This window comes from Danio aesculapii, chromosome 8 (assembly GCF_903798145.1).
Source record: "Danio aesculapii chromosome 8, fDanAes4.1, whole genome shotgun sequence".
Taxonomy (NCBI): Eukaryota; Metazoa; Chordata; class Actinopteri; order Cypriniformes; family Danionidae; genus Danio; species Danio aesculapii.
Window position 1 is genome coordinate 22,861,777 of NC_079442.1, and position 14,986 is coordinate 22,876,762.

The window sequence follows — 14,986 nt, forward strand, 5'->3', positions numbered from 1 at the left end:
GCTGTGGCAATGATGTTTTATTAAAAAGTCAACAAAAGAAATTCAAGTACATTGTGTAAAAGAACTGCATGGTGAAAAAAGATTGACATTTATTTATCCTCATGTTATTCCATACATTTTTTAACCTTATTTCCAGTGGACAGATTTTACATATTGTTTCTCTGGATTAGTAATTTTTTGTTACAGATATACAAATTAATATGACTGTTTTCGATTTGAATATATATATTTTCTTTAAAGATATTTTTCACTCTGATACAAATCTACATTCAGCATCATTACTTCAGTCTTCAATGTCATATGAGCTTTCAGAGATCAGTCAAATATGATGATTTGCTGCTCAAGAAACGTTTATTTTTAGTGTTGAAGCAGCATTGTGACACCTTCATCACTTATAATTTAACAAAGGTAAAATATAAAAAACATTATTACACGATGTTGTTATTATTAGTAGTATTCCGTTTAGAGACTGATTTTACATTTTGTTTCTCTGAATTAGTAGGTTTTTTACAAAGATATGATAAAATGGAATAGCATTTCTTCCCAAATCCCAATTTCAGATAACATTTTTGACAATAGCCATGTGTTAACTTGGAATAACCTTGATTTTTCAGTCACAACAAATAAAGAACTTCATAAAATTAAACGAATATTACAGTTTTACTGAAACACATGCGTAATAAATCCTGTGAATCCACAGAATTTTCCCCCCAGAGATGTATATATTTGTCTGGTGTAAAATTACACAAAAAATCATCCACATTTTGGCATGACATGAGGATTATTAAATGACAGTTATTTACTTCAACATTTGATAAATCAAATGTGTGGATTGAGTGCGCTGGAGTCTCCAAACACATCGGTGTATGAAGCTTTCAGGTAGTTGACGTAGTTCTGCAGGCTGCGGTTTGAGCTGTTCACCTGCTCCAGCTGATTCTTCATGTCTTGAAGTTTACACTGAAATCTCTTCTCCATCTGAAAAAGGAAATGCAAACCAGAGATTTTCATTTAAAGAGACAGTTCACACAAAAATTCCCCTCACCATTTACTCACACACATCTAAAATGTCTTCTGTTTTGTTTTGCAGATCTATATCTGCTTCAGTATTTTAATTGCATTTCTTTAGCAAGTGTTTTTCATGTAGGTCAATTTAAATTGCACTTTATGCAATGAAGTGCCTAAAATAAATGTCTAGATGCAACTGTAATTTGTCTAATAGATTTCTATTGTTGGTATGTTTCTGTGGAACCCCATAAAGACGTGTCTCGACCTGTGGACATGCACTCACATACATATAACTTCATCCAGATTGACAGGGGTGAATATGCGTTGAGCCTTGATAAAGAATAGAGTAAGCCAAAGGCAAGTTGCGTAACTCTTCAATTTACATGTGATCTTATATATTTTTCTCAATTATGGAATTACTGTAAGAACGTGTCAGTGGTGGGGAAGTGTTGTTTCTTAACAGGGAAAGGGTTAACAAAGTACAACAGTTTTCAAAATGGAAATGCACTGCTTCAACAAAAAAAAATATCATGTGTGGGGCAGCGCAGTGGGTAGCACGATCGCCTCACAGCAAGAAGGTCGCTGGCTCAAGCCCCGCCTGGGTCAGTTGGCGTTTTTGTGTGGAGTTCTCGTATTTGCGTGGGTTTCCTCCAGGTGCTCTGGTTTCCCCCACAAGTCCAAAGACATGCGCTATAGGTAAATTGGGTAAAATATATGCAAAATATATGCTGGATAAGTTGACGGTTCATTCCACTGTGGTGACCCCAGATTAATAGAGCGACTAAGTCGAAAATAAAATAAATGAATGTGCTCCACTGGCAAGGAAATATAAAGCACTTTTCCACTACATTCAGTTTGGTGCTGTACAGTCTCGAGGGTTTTTTCACTGCTTTGCTTTTTGAACCTGGTACTAGTACCACCTCAGGTGAGGTTCTAAGTGAGCCACACCGCTACCAAACCATGACATATACACACTGCTGATTGGTCCATTTCAAGTTGTACTAAACTGCAATGGAAATGCAAAACCGAAGTGAGCCAAGCTGTGCAGAACTTTAAAGGAGCACACAGTCTATAGAGCAGGGGTTCTCAAGCTCTAGCAAAGTTAAGTTCAACCTCAATCAGACACGCATGGGCTAGCTAATCAAGCTCTTATGCCATGGTCACACTAGAGTTTTACCATGCAGAATTCTGTTGTATGGCGCTGCGAACAGGAACAGGATTAAACAAGATGATTAGACATTAAAAAAGCGAGCGATTGCTCCATATTTTAAATTTCTGTCCAAAGAGGTCATGTTTTGATCTTCAGTTGGTCTCACGGAGTCATGTGATGTGATTTCGCAGGTCAGAGTTCACCAAGCTTAATCTTTGCAACGCAACGAACTGTGAAACTTGTCGCATGAACTTTCGTTTCTGATCTCCGAGCTTGATTAGCTAGCCCAGGTGTGTCTGATTCAGGGTTCATACTCATTTTTACTACTAAAATTCCATCACTTTTCCAAGACTTTCAAGTAAATTTTCATGACCTAATGCTTCATGCAATGTCTACATTTGCGTGGTAAAAGAAAAACAATGCTTGTTCAAATTTATTACAGCATATCTTAACACACAGCAATCTATCTAGTTTTCATTTATATCTATGAGAAAAATGTATTTAGATAATGCCCACACTGCACTAATAATGTGAGAGTATGTGATTGGCCATAGATAGAAGTCAAGGCAACTAACCCATGGTTTCCGCTACATTCATTCTTCCATGGCAGGGCGCCACACCAAAGGTCATCCCGCTATGGCTACATTACAGCTTCTCATTCAAAATATTCAGTCGTTTTTTTTTTTAAATAGCAAGTAATAATCGCAACAAAACGTTTTAAAAGGTAAGTGAATTATAACAGTGCAAACTTTTCTGTAACCGTAGTAGTGCTGTACGTTTTTAACACGACATACAGCTTTCAGTTATGATGAACCCAGTTTCCATTATTGTACTTTATTTCTAGATAATGGTCTGCAAACAACAAAGACTTAATCTTGCTGGAGTTTATAGTCATTTCACTTTACTTCAGGACGCATTAATGCCGCTCTGTAGGTCTGTTGGAGACATTCATAAATATTCCTAGCAAATCTAATAAATGTTGGAGACATACTCACTACATAAACGTGCTAAATCACACTTCAGCAGTGTTTACTTGAGAGCGCACAAGAAAATATGCACTTGAACAGCGTGTATTTGAGGGCGTGCAACAAGTTTAGTGCATGAAAAGAGGAAATCTGAGCACAAGCAAAGATATTCGCATGCTCGTATTACATGAATGCGATCTCGACTTGTAATACTGCGCTCGCGATATTTGGGTAGTTGGTATATCTGTAAAAGGCCTGCCACCACAGCTGGAAAAAATCCTAAAGGAAACACTGTAACCTATATTCAACAATACAGTTTTCCATGACTTTTCCAAAACTTTGCGAGGTTTTCTGTTTAGCCAAAGCTTTTCTAGGCCAGGAAAATGCCATGTCAAATTACCATGACTTTTCCAGGTTTTTCATGACCATATGAACCCTGCTGATTGGAACTAAACTTTGCAGGACAGCAGCTGTCCAGGACTGAGTTTGGGCACCCCTGCCTTAAATAAAGGGGGGGGGGGGGGTACTATGTACTCAATGGCTACAAGTTTCCCACATTCTCAAGTTCAGAATACCTTCAACAGAAGTAAACAAAACAGGCTTGAAAATGAATGACCTCAATTTTTGTTTTTGGGTGAACTATTATTGTCATCTTTTCATCAAGTATCTTCAATGTTATCATAGAACACTTACATCGTCTTTGCTGCGGCGTGCTTGACTCAGCTCATTTTTGGCCAGGCTCAGTTGGCTCTCCAGATCCAGCATCCTGGACTGAGTGGATCGCTCTTTAGATATCAACCGCTCCAGACTCTGCTCCCCCTGTCCACAAACACTGCATTTGAAGAGTTCTGCTGTCTGACAATGCATGTGGAGAATGACAAACTGTAGTGTGTGTGTGTATATATATGACCTGTCTCTGCGCCTCCACTCTGCTCTGCTCCAGCTGTCTGAACAGACACTCACACTCGCGGCTCTTCTCCTCCAGATGCTGCTGGCTACTCTTAATGGTCTCTTCACGCTTGGAGACCAGCTGAAGAAGATCCTTGTTCTGAGCACTCGTGTCCTTCATCTTCCTGAGTAGCAACAAGAAAGAACATTATGTAGAAAGCTGGAATACTGTTGAGTCAGCTGACTTTATTTTCATTCAGTATTGTTTATATGATTACGTTTAAATATATGTATTTTTATTACACTCATTAGCTATGTTTCCATCCAAAGATGCTAATTACATTTGTGGGCAAAACTGGAATATCACATAAAAGACATGCGAATAAAGCAGCGTTTCCATCCAACGAGACAAAGCGAACAAAATCGTCACTTCCTGATTAACTGGTGCCAAATATCAACAGTAAAACAGAATTTACTGTGGTGGGAGAAGCTGCGTCAATCTATTCTTTATTTAATAAATGACCTGCGCCTCAGAAGACGATGCCGGCAAGCAATGAATGCGTGGTGGCGTTTAAAGGCGTGAGATGCGGAGCATAGCCACTTTTGATTCTGGAGGTCATTTATAATATAATATAAACACAATCTGAAATGGTTACGGCGTTTTAGAATAACCAAAACAACATTTCAGATGTTTTACAGTGTGCTCAGCCTGCTGGTATATCTATTCACACACATTTTCATCATCCAAATCAAATAACCAAATCAATATGGATATTTATGGTTGCATTTGTACTTTAATATAAAGACAAATATTATTTCAATTTCACAAGGCCTTTTCAATATGCTATATTTTATATCGTGATTATACCATCAGTATATTTTGGAATATTTAATTATAGTTTTGCATTTAAATATAAAATCATCATTTTTTTTATATTATTATTTTTAGATTTGATATATTTTATTATTATAGCAAAATAAAGCGATAAGTATACTTTAGTTTATTTTATAAATATTTATTGGTAATATTTATGAATTTAGTTTTAAATGTTATGCATGTTGGATGCACTGTATAAAACAAACCAATAACATGCAAATGTGCAACAGACCTTTCAATGCTTTCCGTTGAGCGTTTCAGCTGCATATTTTCTTCAAGGAGAAATAAGTTCTTCTCCTGGAGTGACTCTATTTTACTACTCTGCTGCTCCACCTTCAAACAAACAGGAAATTGATAAACCCAAGCGAGCTGGCTCAATCATACGTCTTAAGGTAAAAATCATGAACCCACAAATGTGGTCTTCATAACGCCTCACTTTTGTCCTGAGTTCAGCCAGAGCGCAGCTGTGTTCAGTGTTTCTCCTGTCCTGGATGATCCGGTTCTCTTTGGTCTCCCTGAGCTCATCCTCCAGGAGCTTCAGAGCTTCGCGCAGCTTCTCCATCTCCTTCATCCGGGCCTGGAGCTGCTTGCGGCCGTGCTCCATCTCTCTGTCCACCTCCATGCGCTCGCTTTCTGCATCCTTCTCCATCATCCCTAGCCTCAGCCTCCATTCCTCTGACTCCAGACGCGTCTTCTGCAGCTGTGAGACATTTAAAGGGTTTTTAAAATGTTTAATTTAGATTGACTGAAATGAACTCCGGTTTCCCCCACAGTCCAAAGACATGTGGTACAGGTGAATTGAATAAGCTAAATTGGGCATCCGCTGCGTAAAATATATGCAAGATAAGCTGGCGGTTCATTCCACTGTGGCGACCCCGGATTAGTAAAGGGACTCAGCAGAAAAGAAAATGAATGAAATGAAATCAGAATATTATTTGACGTCTCTGACTACGTTTACATGGACATCAGTAATCGAATTATTTGCCTAATCTAATTAAGACAACAATAAGATTAAGGCGTTTACATGAGTTGCTTTTTCAGTGTTTCTTTCATGATCCCGTTTTACATGTTATAGCACATCATTTGATTAACGTCACAGCGTTATCCGCATTTCCTCCGGAGTTTCATGTAATTTCGGGTGTTTCATTATTAAATTTTCGACTTTAACTTCGGTTTGGCACTTTCACTTTCATTCGGGAAAAGCCCTACATGATGGTAATAGTTCGATTAAGGTGTTTACATGTCTGTACTGCACTTCAATAATACGATTAAAATCAGCATACTCCACATGTCTTAATTCGATTTCTCTTTAGTTAGATTATGACCTTAATCTGATTAAATTAATCAAAAATAGCTATTTACATGGTTAATCGTAATAAAATCGAATTATTGGTGTCTATGTAAACGTAGTCATTGAAAACGTAGGGGAACTGAAATCAAATCTGACAATTTTAAACAATATTAATGACACATAATGAAAATAATGAAACCGTTTCTTCTCCTCAGTGTCTGTATATTGAGCATGCATGTATTGATTCTTGCATGACTTTCTCTTGAAACAAAAGCACAGACGCATCCGAGGTAATAAAGTGGATCTGACACTGAGGAGAAGAAAACTGTTGAATGAAGCTCTGCTTTTTTTATTTGTGCATGCACAAAGTATTCCGGTAGCTTGGTAATGTTCTGATTGAACCACTGAAGGCATATGGTCTCTTTGAAGGATGTTTTTTGGTATTTATTTTGAGTCTGGACCTTGCCTTCTATAAAAAGCTCTCGCATATGACCTCAAATATCTTAATTTGTATTCAGAAGACTTTTAATTAAAAGAATATTGTGTATGACTCCCATGAGCTTGGAGGACTGCATCCATACATCTCTGCAATGGCTCAAATAAATCATTAATAAAGTCATCTGGAATGGCAAAGAAAGCGTTCTTGCAGGACTCCCAGAGTTCATTAAGATTCTTAGAATTCATCTTCAATGCATCCTCCTTTATCTTGAATGCTCCATAATGTTCATGACTGGCTGGACAATCCTGGAGCACCAGGACCTTCTTTACTTTCAGGAACTTTAATGTGGAGGCTGAAGTTTGAGAAGGAGCGCTATCCAGCTTAAGAATTTGCCCTCTCCTGTGGTTTGTAATGTAATGGGCAGCACAAATGTCTTGATACCTCAGACTGTTGATGTTGCCATCCACTCTGCAGAACTCTTGCATGGCCCCATACTGAATGTAACCCCAAACCATGATTTTTCCTTCATCAAACATGACAGATTTCTGTTTAAATCATGGGGTCCATGTGGGTTCCAGTAGGTCTTCTGCAGTATTAGTGATGATTGGGACGCAGTTCAACAGATGATTCATCAGAAAAATCTACCTTCTGCCACTTTTCCAAACGACTAACAAGTTATTTTTTTTTTTGCTCTTACAACTGGGATCGACGACAAGAGTTTTGTCAGGTAGTGTATATTTGTAGAATTTACATGGCTCAACCAATCAGAATCAATGACTAACCATCAGTTTTATAATATTGTTTCTTATTATCCCTCTAAAAACACTGAAACTTGAAAGTACCTGACTTTTGTAGCCTTCCACCAGACTCTCAAAGTCTTTGAGCGAGACCTTCAGCTGCTGCACCTCAGACTGAGACAAACACAGCCTGTCCTCTGCGGCTGACAGAGTGCTCTAAAGGAGGGAATAAAGCAATATTAATCAACAAGAACCCATAAATGGTTTGTCTACAAAAGAGGCAAGTCTTTCTCCAGACAGAGTTCTTGCCTTGAGTCTCTGGTTCTCCAGTTTGGTAGAAGTGTTTTCTGAGGTGAGGAAGTGCAGACGGTTGAGAAGACCCTCTCTCTCAGCACAGGACTTTTGCTCACAACTGCACAACTGATCATTCAACTCACTGAGACGACTGCAAAGAGATAACGCTACAATCACTGGCCATTATGAGCTCCGGCAATACCATAAATCAGTCAAACATGAATGGACGTTGCGCTGCACGTTATTGGGAAATAGGGGTGTAGGGATCACCAGAGACCCCACAACAGAATATTATCACAAAACTTGTGTCACGATACAATATTATTGTGATTTTTTTTAAAAATATTATGATATTCTGCGATTAGGGTTCCCACTCTTTTTAATGAACAGCACATTCAAGGAGTTTATTTCAGTTCAAGAACCTTGTGTAATTCCCCCAGCATATGTAGCGCCATGAAAGTCCTTTATTTAACATTTCACTTAATGTTTAGATTAAAATGTGAGAGTAAGGAAGATATTTTGAATTTGTCATTTTCAAAACATCATAATTTTAATTTGTTAAATCAATACCGGTAATATTCAAATGTGGTTACTGAAATATTGATGAAATGTGCATTATTTTGTACCAATGTTATTTATGACAAAATCTGACTTTTCCTCAACAGCCTAGAACAAACCTGTTTTTATAAAGCATTTGACAGACTATTAAAAGAAGCCCACAGATTTGGAGATCCACGAGTCATAAATTACTCAGAGCATAATCCAGAATTCACTGGAAAAATAATAAATTATAGACACAAAGACTAGACTGAGCTTCAGTTGAGCACCAAGCGAGTTAAGAAAAAAAATCACTGACTTATTTAAGGTGGTGATCTGCAGCTCCAGCTGGCTTTTCTCTCGGCTCTGTTTGGAGAAACGCTGCTGAAGCTCCTCAGCACTGGAGAGAGCCTCTGTTAACTGAGCCTCCTGAAGAGATGACAGAAACACATCAGTTTACACTGCATGGGTCATACTGGACAAATGTATGAATTATGTCTTAAAGAAAGTATTAAATAAAAACTGTACAATGTGGGATTGAATGTCAAACATAGGTAAAATTACATGTATACAGTTAAAGTCCAAATTAGTAGCCCTTCTGTGAATTTTTTTCCCCGCAAATTAAGTTTATCAGAGCAAGAAATTCTTCACAGTATTTACTATAATATTTTTTCTTCAGGAGAAAGTCTAATTTGTTTCATTTCAGCTAGAATAAAAGCAGTTTTTATTTTTCTAAAACCATTTTGAGCTCAATATTATTAGGCCCTTTAAGCTAAATATATTTTTGTTTGTTACAGAACAAACCATTGTTATACAATGATTACTTAATTTCCTAACTTGCCTAATTAACCTAGTTAAGCCTTTAAATGTCACTTTAAGCTGAATACTAGTATCTTAAAATATATCTAGTAAAATGTTATGTAGTGTCATTGTGGCAATGATAAATAATCAGCTATTAGAAAATAGATATTAAAACTTTATTTTACTTTTAATTTTAGAAAAGTTTTGAAAGAAAAAAAAATCTCTCCATTAAACAGAAATTATGGGGAAAAATATAAAAGAATAAAAATTTAACAGGAGGACTCATAATTCTGACTTCTGGTTTTTGACTTTGGTTGGATATCCAAATCGTTTTCTTTTCTACAGTACCTTTTCCAGGAGCTGTGCAGAGAGCTGTGCAGCAGTATTCACACTTCTCTCTGCCTGTTTTCTATGATCCTCCAAAACCTGTTTGTGGACGTCTCCTTCACAGTGCTGCTTCAACTCTCTCATCTGCTCCAGCAGGCCTTGAACCTCCTCCTGCTGATGCTGCAGTGTCTCCTCTAGTCTCTGTGTCACAGGACATGTTTACAGTCTCACTTCACTGTATGTCAAGCAAAAGCTGTTCACAAAGTACAAATTTGTTGGCTTACTTGGATCTGAGCTTCCTGTCGTTTATTTTCAGCTTCCTTCTTGAGCAGATTGTTCTGCAAGCGACTGCGGGTTGATTCAAGAACCTTGGACAGCTCTCCCGTGGCCATCAGATGCTCCTGTCATCATACAACATCTTCTAAACATCTTCCTGATTTTAAAGTAAGCATCACTGAAGAAAATTAAAAGCAAATGCACTATATTGAAAGTATTAAAACACAAATGCATGGAGAAAGATTCTTGTTACCTTTTCAGTTTCCAAATTCTCAGCCATCTGATTAGCCTCTCTTTCCCTTCTGCTGAGTTTAGTCTCAAGTTTCTACAACAGAAATGATCATTATTAGTAATAGTAAACAATTAAGTATTTTAAATAGCTTGAGAAAAAGGAAACATCTCTGCATTCAATAATTAACTATTGGAATTTTGAGGTTGGTAAGATATTTGAAGTTAAATGTTTTGCTAAATTCTGCATTATATGGACCACTGCTACATTTATTTGATCTAAAACACAGTAAAACAATATTATGTATTTTTATTACCACTTAAACTTGTTTCTTTTTTATATTAAATATATTTCAAAATCTTTTTTTTTGTGATTTAAAAGCTGAATTTCAATAGTTGCTACTGTTCTGTTTTTTTTTTTTGCTGGCAATGCTAAAAATAGTTGCGTTGTTTTAAAGGAATATTTCACCCAAAATATTTAATTCTGCCATAATTTTCTCACTCTTCACTTGTTCAAAACTTTTTTGAGTTTCTTTCTTCTGTTGAACACAAAAGAAGATATTTAGCAAAATGCTGATAGGTAGCACCCACTGACATCTGTAGTAGTTAATTATGGAACTATGGAAGTTGATGGGTGCTAGCAATCAACGTTCTTTAAAAGATCTTTTTTTGTGTGTGTATTCAATGGAAAAACAAATTCATAAGAGTTTAAAACCAGATGAGGATTAAATTAGGCAGTAATTTTTATTTTTGGGTGAATCATCCCTTCAAATATAATTATTTTGTAACATATATATATATAATATTGTAATGCATCTGTGTAGAATGAAAGTATTCATTTATTTAAAAACAAACTTATATGACCACAAACTTTCGAACAGCAGTTCGCGTATCAAGCTTACAACATAGTTATGTTAATAACACCAAAAAACAATATACAATTTTTGTAACAATGCCACAAGAACAAAAAAAATATACACAACATACCCTTCTCTCAGCTTCAGAATCTGCTAGCTTCCTCATTAGAATCTCCCTCTCATCAGTCATCCTCAAAGCATCTGTCTGTGGTAAAAAAAAACAACAACAACAGAAAAAAAAAACATTGGATTTCTGCAGTACTACAAAACCAAAAAAAAAACTTTCTTTTTCTTTACAAAAAGAAAAATTACAACAGTTTATTTGGTACCTCGCGTCCATGCTGCTCCCTCAAAAGCCGTCTAAGAGTGCGGTTTGTCTCCACAAATGTGTCCAACTTCTGTTCTAGTAGTTGATGTTGACGGCCCAACTGATCAGAATGCGCCTTTGACTGTTTTTTCTCCTGAATATACCAATCGATGTGTATTAATTACATCAAAACATGTCACTGTAAGAAACTATACAGTTGGAATCTACCTTCTTGAGTTTGCCCACAGATTCCCTCAGAAGCACCACTTGTTTGGCTGCAGCCTGGCCATCAATTTCAGCTTCCACCAGTTTCCTCAGCAAGGTTTCTATCTCCTGGTGCAGAGGTCCCGTTTCTGATCTGTCCACATAAAATGCACATTTTACACATCCAGGATATAAACAATAAATAAACATGCTCAAAAAAAATCTGAAAGTACTGTACCTGATTTCTTCAGGTTCAAACTGTTTCCTCTCTGCAGAGCTACGCAGATCTGTGTTTTCACATTTTGACCTTCTCAGGGTTTTACTGGCTTCTTCAAGTCTTTCCTCATGCTGGTCAATCAAACGCTGACAGGTGCTCAGCTGCTGTGACTGGTGTTTCAGGTGCTCTTCTGCCTGCCGCAACTTCACCTGAGGAGATTTTCATAGTCAAATCAATGACAAAATCTTTCTTATTGTCATGCAGGACTCAACATTAAGGACTGCCCGATGGCTCAATGCCAGTGTAAAAGACACTTTGCACGCATTTTTAAATTTGGAACTGTGGGTAATTTTTAGCCATTCACATGCAAGATACAACATATAAGGTCAAGTCTTAGACACCATACAAACATCTGGTATTAAAGGGATAGTTCACCCAAAAATTTCCAAAATTGTATGCGTCTCCTGTTCAACACAGAAGAAGACATTTTGAAGAATGTTAGAAACCTGTAACCATTGACCTCCATATTAATAGTTTTTCCTACCAAGGAAGTCAAATTGTAACTGGTTTTCAGCATTTTTCAAAATATCTTCTTTTGTGTTCAACAGAAGAAAGAAACTCAAACAGGTTTGTGAAAAGTGGAGGGAGAGTAAATAATGACAGAATATTCAGTTTTGGAAGAACTAACTATGTTTAAACTTTATTACAATAGTTTTTGCTGTAGTATCGAAATTGGTATTTTGAAACGGTGTACAATTTTGGTTCATAATAAACACTGATTACAAAATAAAATGGATCAAAAACAAATAAAATAACTATTTGCGACAACTATTGCAACAAATGGAAAGTAACCGCAGTACAAGAATATTTTGCACTGATTCATGTCAGGACTCAGGAATATAAAATTACCAATCCATACCTCATTTTTTAAACAGTCAACCTCCGTCATTAGGCTTTCAATTTTTCTCTCATATTTGTTGATAGCTCCTCCTGGATCCTCTTCTTCACTGGACAGGTCAGTGAGCCGGAGTGGAGGTGTGGAAAAGGTAGGCCCAGGAGTGATATCCAAGCAGCGAGTAGCCCCCTGATGGGATTTTTTTTTAATGAAAATAGTATTTAATAAAAATGCAATCATCATTTTAAAAACAAAAAAAGTATTGGGATTTTATCTGTGTGAAATTGACTGTAGCTGTGGTTTACTAGAGAGAATGGGAATGAGACATCACAACACAATGCACTGTTGGACTTTTGGTCATGGAGCTGCAGTAGAAACTGAGTAGCAGTGAATGTAGTTATGTTATATTACTGTGTTTGTCCTCTTGCTCTTATCATTTGTTAACATTAGTCATTCTTAAATGTTGGAAAATGATTTATTCTTTGTTTTTGTTGGGTATTTCCAAGTGACACAATGGTAATAAAGCAAAACTGAAAGTACAAGGTAAACAGGGTGAGGTAAAAAAAAAAAACTAATGATGTGAACATGATTTGTCCTGCCCTCACACAGGAAAGGTTGTTGCAAGAAGAGTAAAAGTAAGTATATTTGATTAAAAATTACAAGGGCATTTATAATCATATGAGCATTTCCAGCGTTATGGATGTGACATTTGCAGTAAAAATTCATGACATAAATTCACAGAGAAAGTCTATGTTATCATTATATTGAAACATTTGTTTATATTTTCCAGAACAACGAACCACAGAGTTACGGGATCAGAAAAATATCGATCTGTAAATACGTTTTGTACCTTAAATGAGGAAAAAAAACATACGTTATGGATGTGACCAAAAAAGTCTGTTTACAGTACATATGTTGTACAGTATACAATATATGTTATAGAAATTCTGTAAATTAAACTGCACAACCTAAAAGAAATAATGATGATCAAAAGGATAAGAGTTGCCTCTACAGAACAAAAATGATTGGTTTTATTTTATTTAAGATTTTTGCATTTATGAGGAAAAAACATTGTTATGGATCTGGCACCTCTGTTATGGATGTGACAGATGTGAAATTGCCACTTGTGTCACTTTGGTAAATCAAATATATAAGTTTGAAAACTTTGACAGAGACATTCTTGAGTATTTTTAAGGTGCTGTAAAATACAAGCCTACATAAAAAACTTAGAAACAGTTTCCGTATTTTGGTGAAAACTTAATTTTTTCGTGGCAAGATTGACATTTCCATGGAATTGCTCATATGTGTTTGTATGTGTGTGCAGATAAAATTATGATGATAATAATAATTATTAATAATAATGACTTTTATTTTACGCTGATAAATAAGGTAAAACTGGGCTAAACAAACCTCCCATTTGTACTGTCTTCTAGTTGGGGTCTTTCCAGGAGGAACCCATGGAGCTCGGACCTTCACACTGGCAGTGGATCGCAAGCTGCTCACTTTAGCCTGCTGAAAACACAGTAGTGGTGATGATTGACTTAACTGTTTCTATAATTCAGATAATATTTATTTAAACAGGAACAGCAGAATGATTCAGTCAAACCTGGCTCTTCTGTGGGCTCTTCTTCAGGTGAACATGCACAGATGTGGAGTCTGGGATATGAACATGAACGGGCGGAGAAGACGATCGTGTTTTCATCCCTTCACTTTAGTAAGACGGGCTTACGGCAGATACAGGTTGGAAATAGTGGACCAGAAGTGTATTAGAAACTTGTAAGAAAAACAATAATAAAATATAAATAAATAGTGTCACGAAACACCCGCGTCGACTTTGTCCACATTCAACGATGTTTGTAGTTTTGAGTCGTTATTTAAGTTTACGCACTGCTACCAGTTAAATCGGCATGATCGGAAACATGTTTTAAAAAGCTATTCGTGTACATTAAATGGTAAATATTAATTTTAAAAATACTACAACCTCAAGTCAAGCATAAACGTTGCGTCCCCCGGGTAATGTTGTTTGCACTACCCGGTAGACTCTCGCACGGACAACAATAGCCGCCAATCAGAGACCCTCCTGGCACTGCAAGTCCCGCCTTCGATGTACTGTTTTGGCTTATGATTGGCTATTTCGAACTTTAGCCACAAAGATCTGAGAAGTGTATGCCCAATGGACTGAAGCGTATTAGGTTGTCCTGACAACGACGCGTCGCTATGTGTGGGCATCTCGTTTGGCATTTAATTTTATAAACATTAAACAGTAGTAACGTTATGACGTTTGAATATTTGAATGAATTACTTCTTAATTATAATTACCCTAAAACTTTATATTTTCATTTTATATCAGGGTTTCTGCAGGTTTCACCAAGTTAAATTTAAGACCCTTTTACGACCATCATGAATGAAATTTTAGACGTATACGAGGCTAAATGCTAAGGATTTTTTTCGAATATCACACTTGGAAAAGATTTTCTTTTGCATTATCAAAAATGATTAGAATTTAATACATTTAACAATACAATAATAATGATAATTTAAATAATAAAAAATAAATAGTTCAGGTCAGTATCCTATGCAGTAAATAAATGGAGAACTTCTGAACAAATGTTACAGCAAGGAAAGTAATTAAAACATGATGGTAAATGGATTTAAAAATGTTATTGTATGTTGGTGATTGTATGAGCATAC

General features: G+C 36.4%; 1 protein-coding gene across 2 annotated transcripts; it reads right to left on the reverse strand.

The window, feature by feature from the left end:
* Positions 1-2: 2 nt before the first annotated feature.
* odf2b (outer dense fiber of sperm tails 2b) lies at positions 3-14,327 on the reverse strand. Of its 2 annotated transcripts, none has more exons than XM_056463434.1 (18): positions 13,902-14,327; positions 13,706-13,804; positions 12,320-12,484; positions 11,422-11,609; positions 11,208-11,337; positions 11,002-11,133; positions 10,803-10,877; positions 9,841-9,912; positions 9,596-9,712; positions 9,333-9,512; positions 8,503-8,612; positions 7,662-7,797; positions 7,458-7,568; positions 5,322-5,585; positions 5,118-5,218; positions 4,031-4,193; positions 3,814-3,939; positions 3-975 (listed from the first exon to the last, which is right to left on the reverse strand). In XM_056463434.1, exons 1-18 carry the CDS (start codon positions 13,995-13,997, stop codon positions 820-822), a joined length of 2,421 nt encoding a protein of 806 aa, XP_056319409.1. In that variant the 5' UTR covers positions 13,998-14,327; the 3' UTR covers positions 3-819. The 2 variants fall into 2 exon arrangements, with proteins under 2 accessions (XP_056319409.1, XP_056319408.1); XM_056463433.1 differs by having other exon boundaries at positions 13,706-13,807.
* Positions 14,328-14,986: the final 659 nt, after the last annotated feature.

Bases quoted from the DNA above. Each gene is read 5' to 3' on its own strand.
- odf2b (XM_056463433.1), bottom strand. From the start codon at position 13,997: ATGAAAACACGATCGTCTTCTCCGCCCGTTCATGTTCATATCCCAGAC. The intron at 13,808-13,901 runs GTTTGACTGAAT...CTGTGTTTTCAG, and splicing joins AGAGCCCACAGAAGAGCCAG to CAGGCTAAAGTGAGCAGCTT. The intron at 5,586-7,457 runs GTACTTTCAAGT...AATGTCTCACAG, and splicing joins TGGAAGGCTACAAAAGTCAG to CTGCAGAAGACGCGTCTGGA.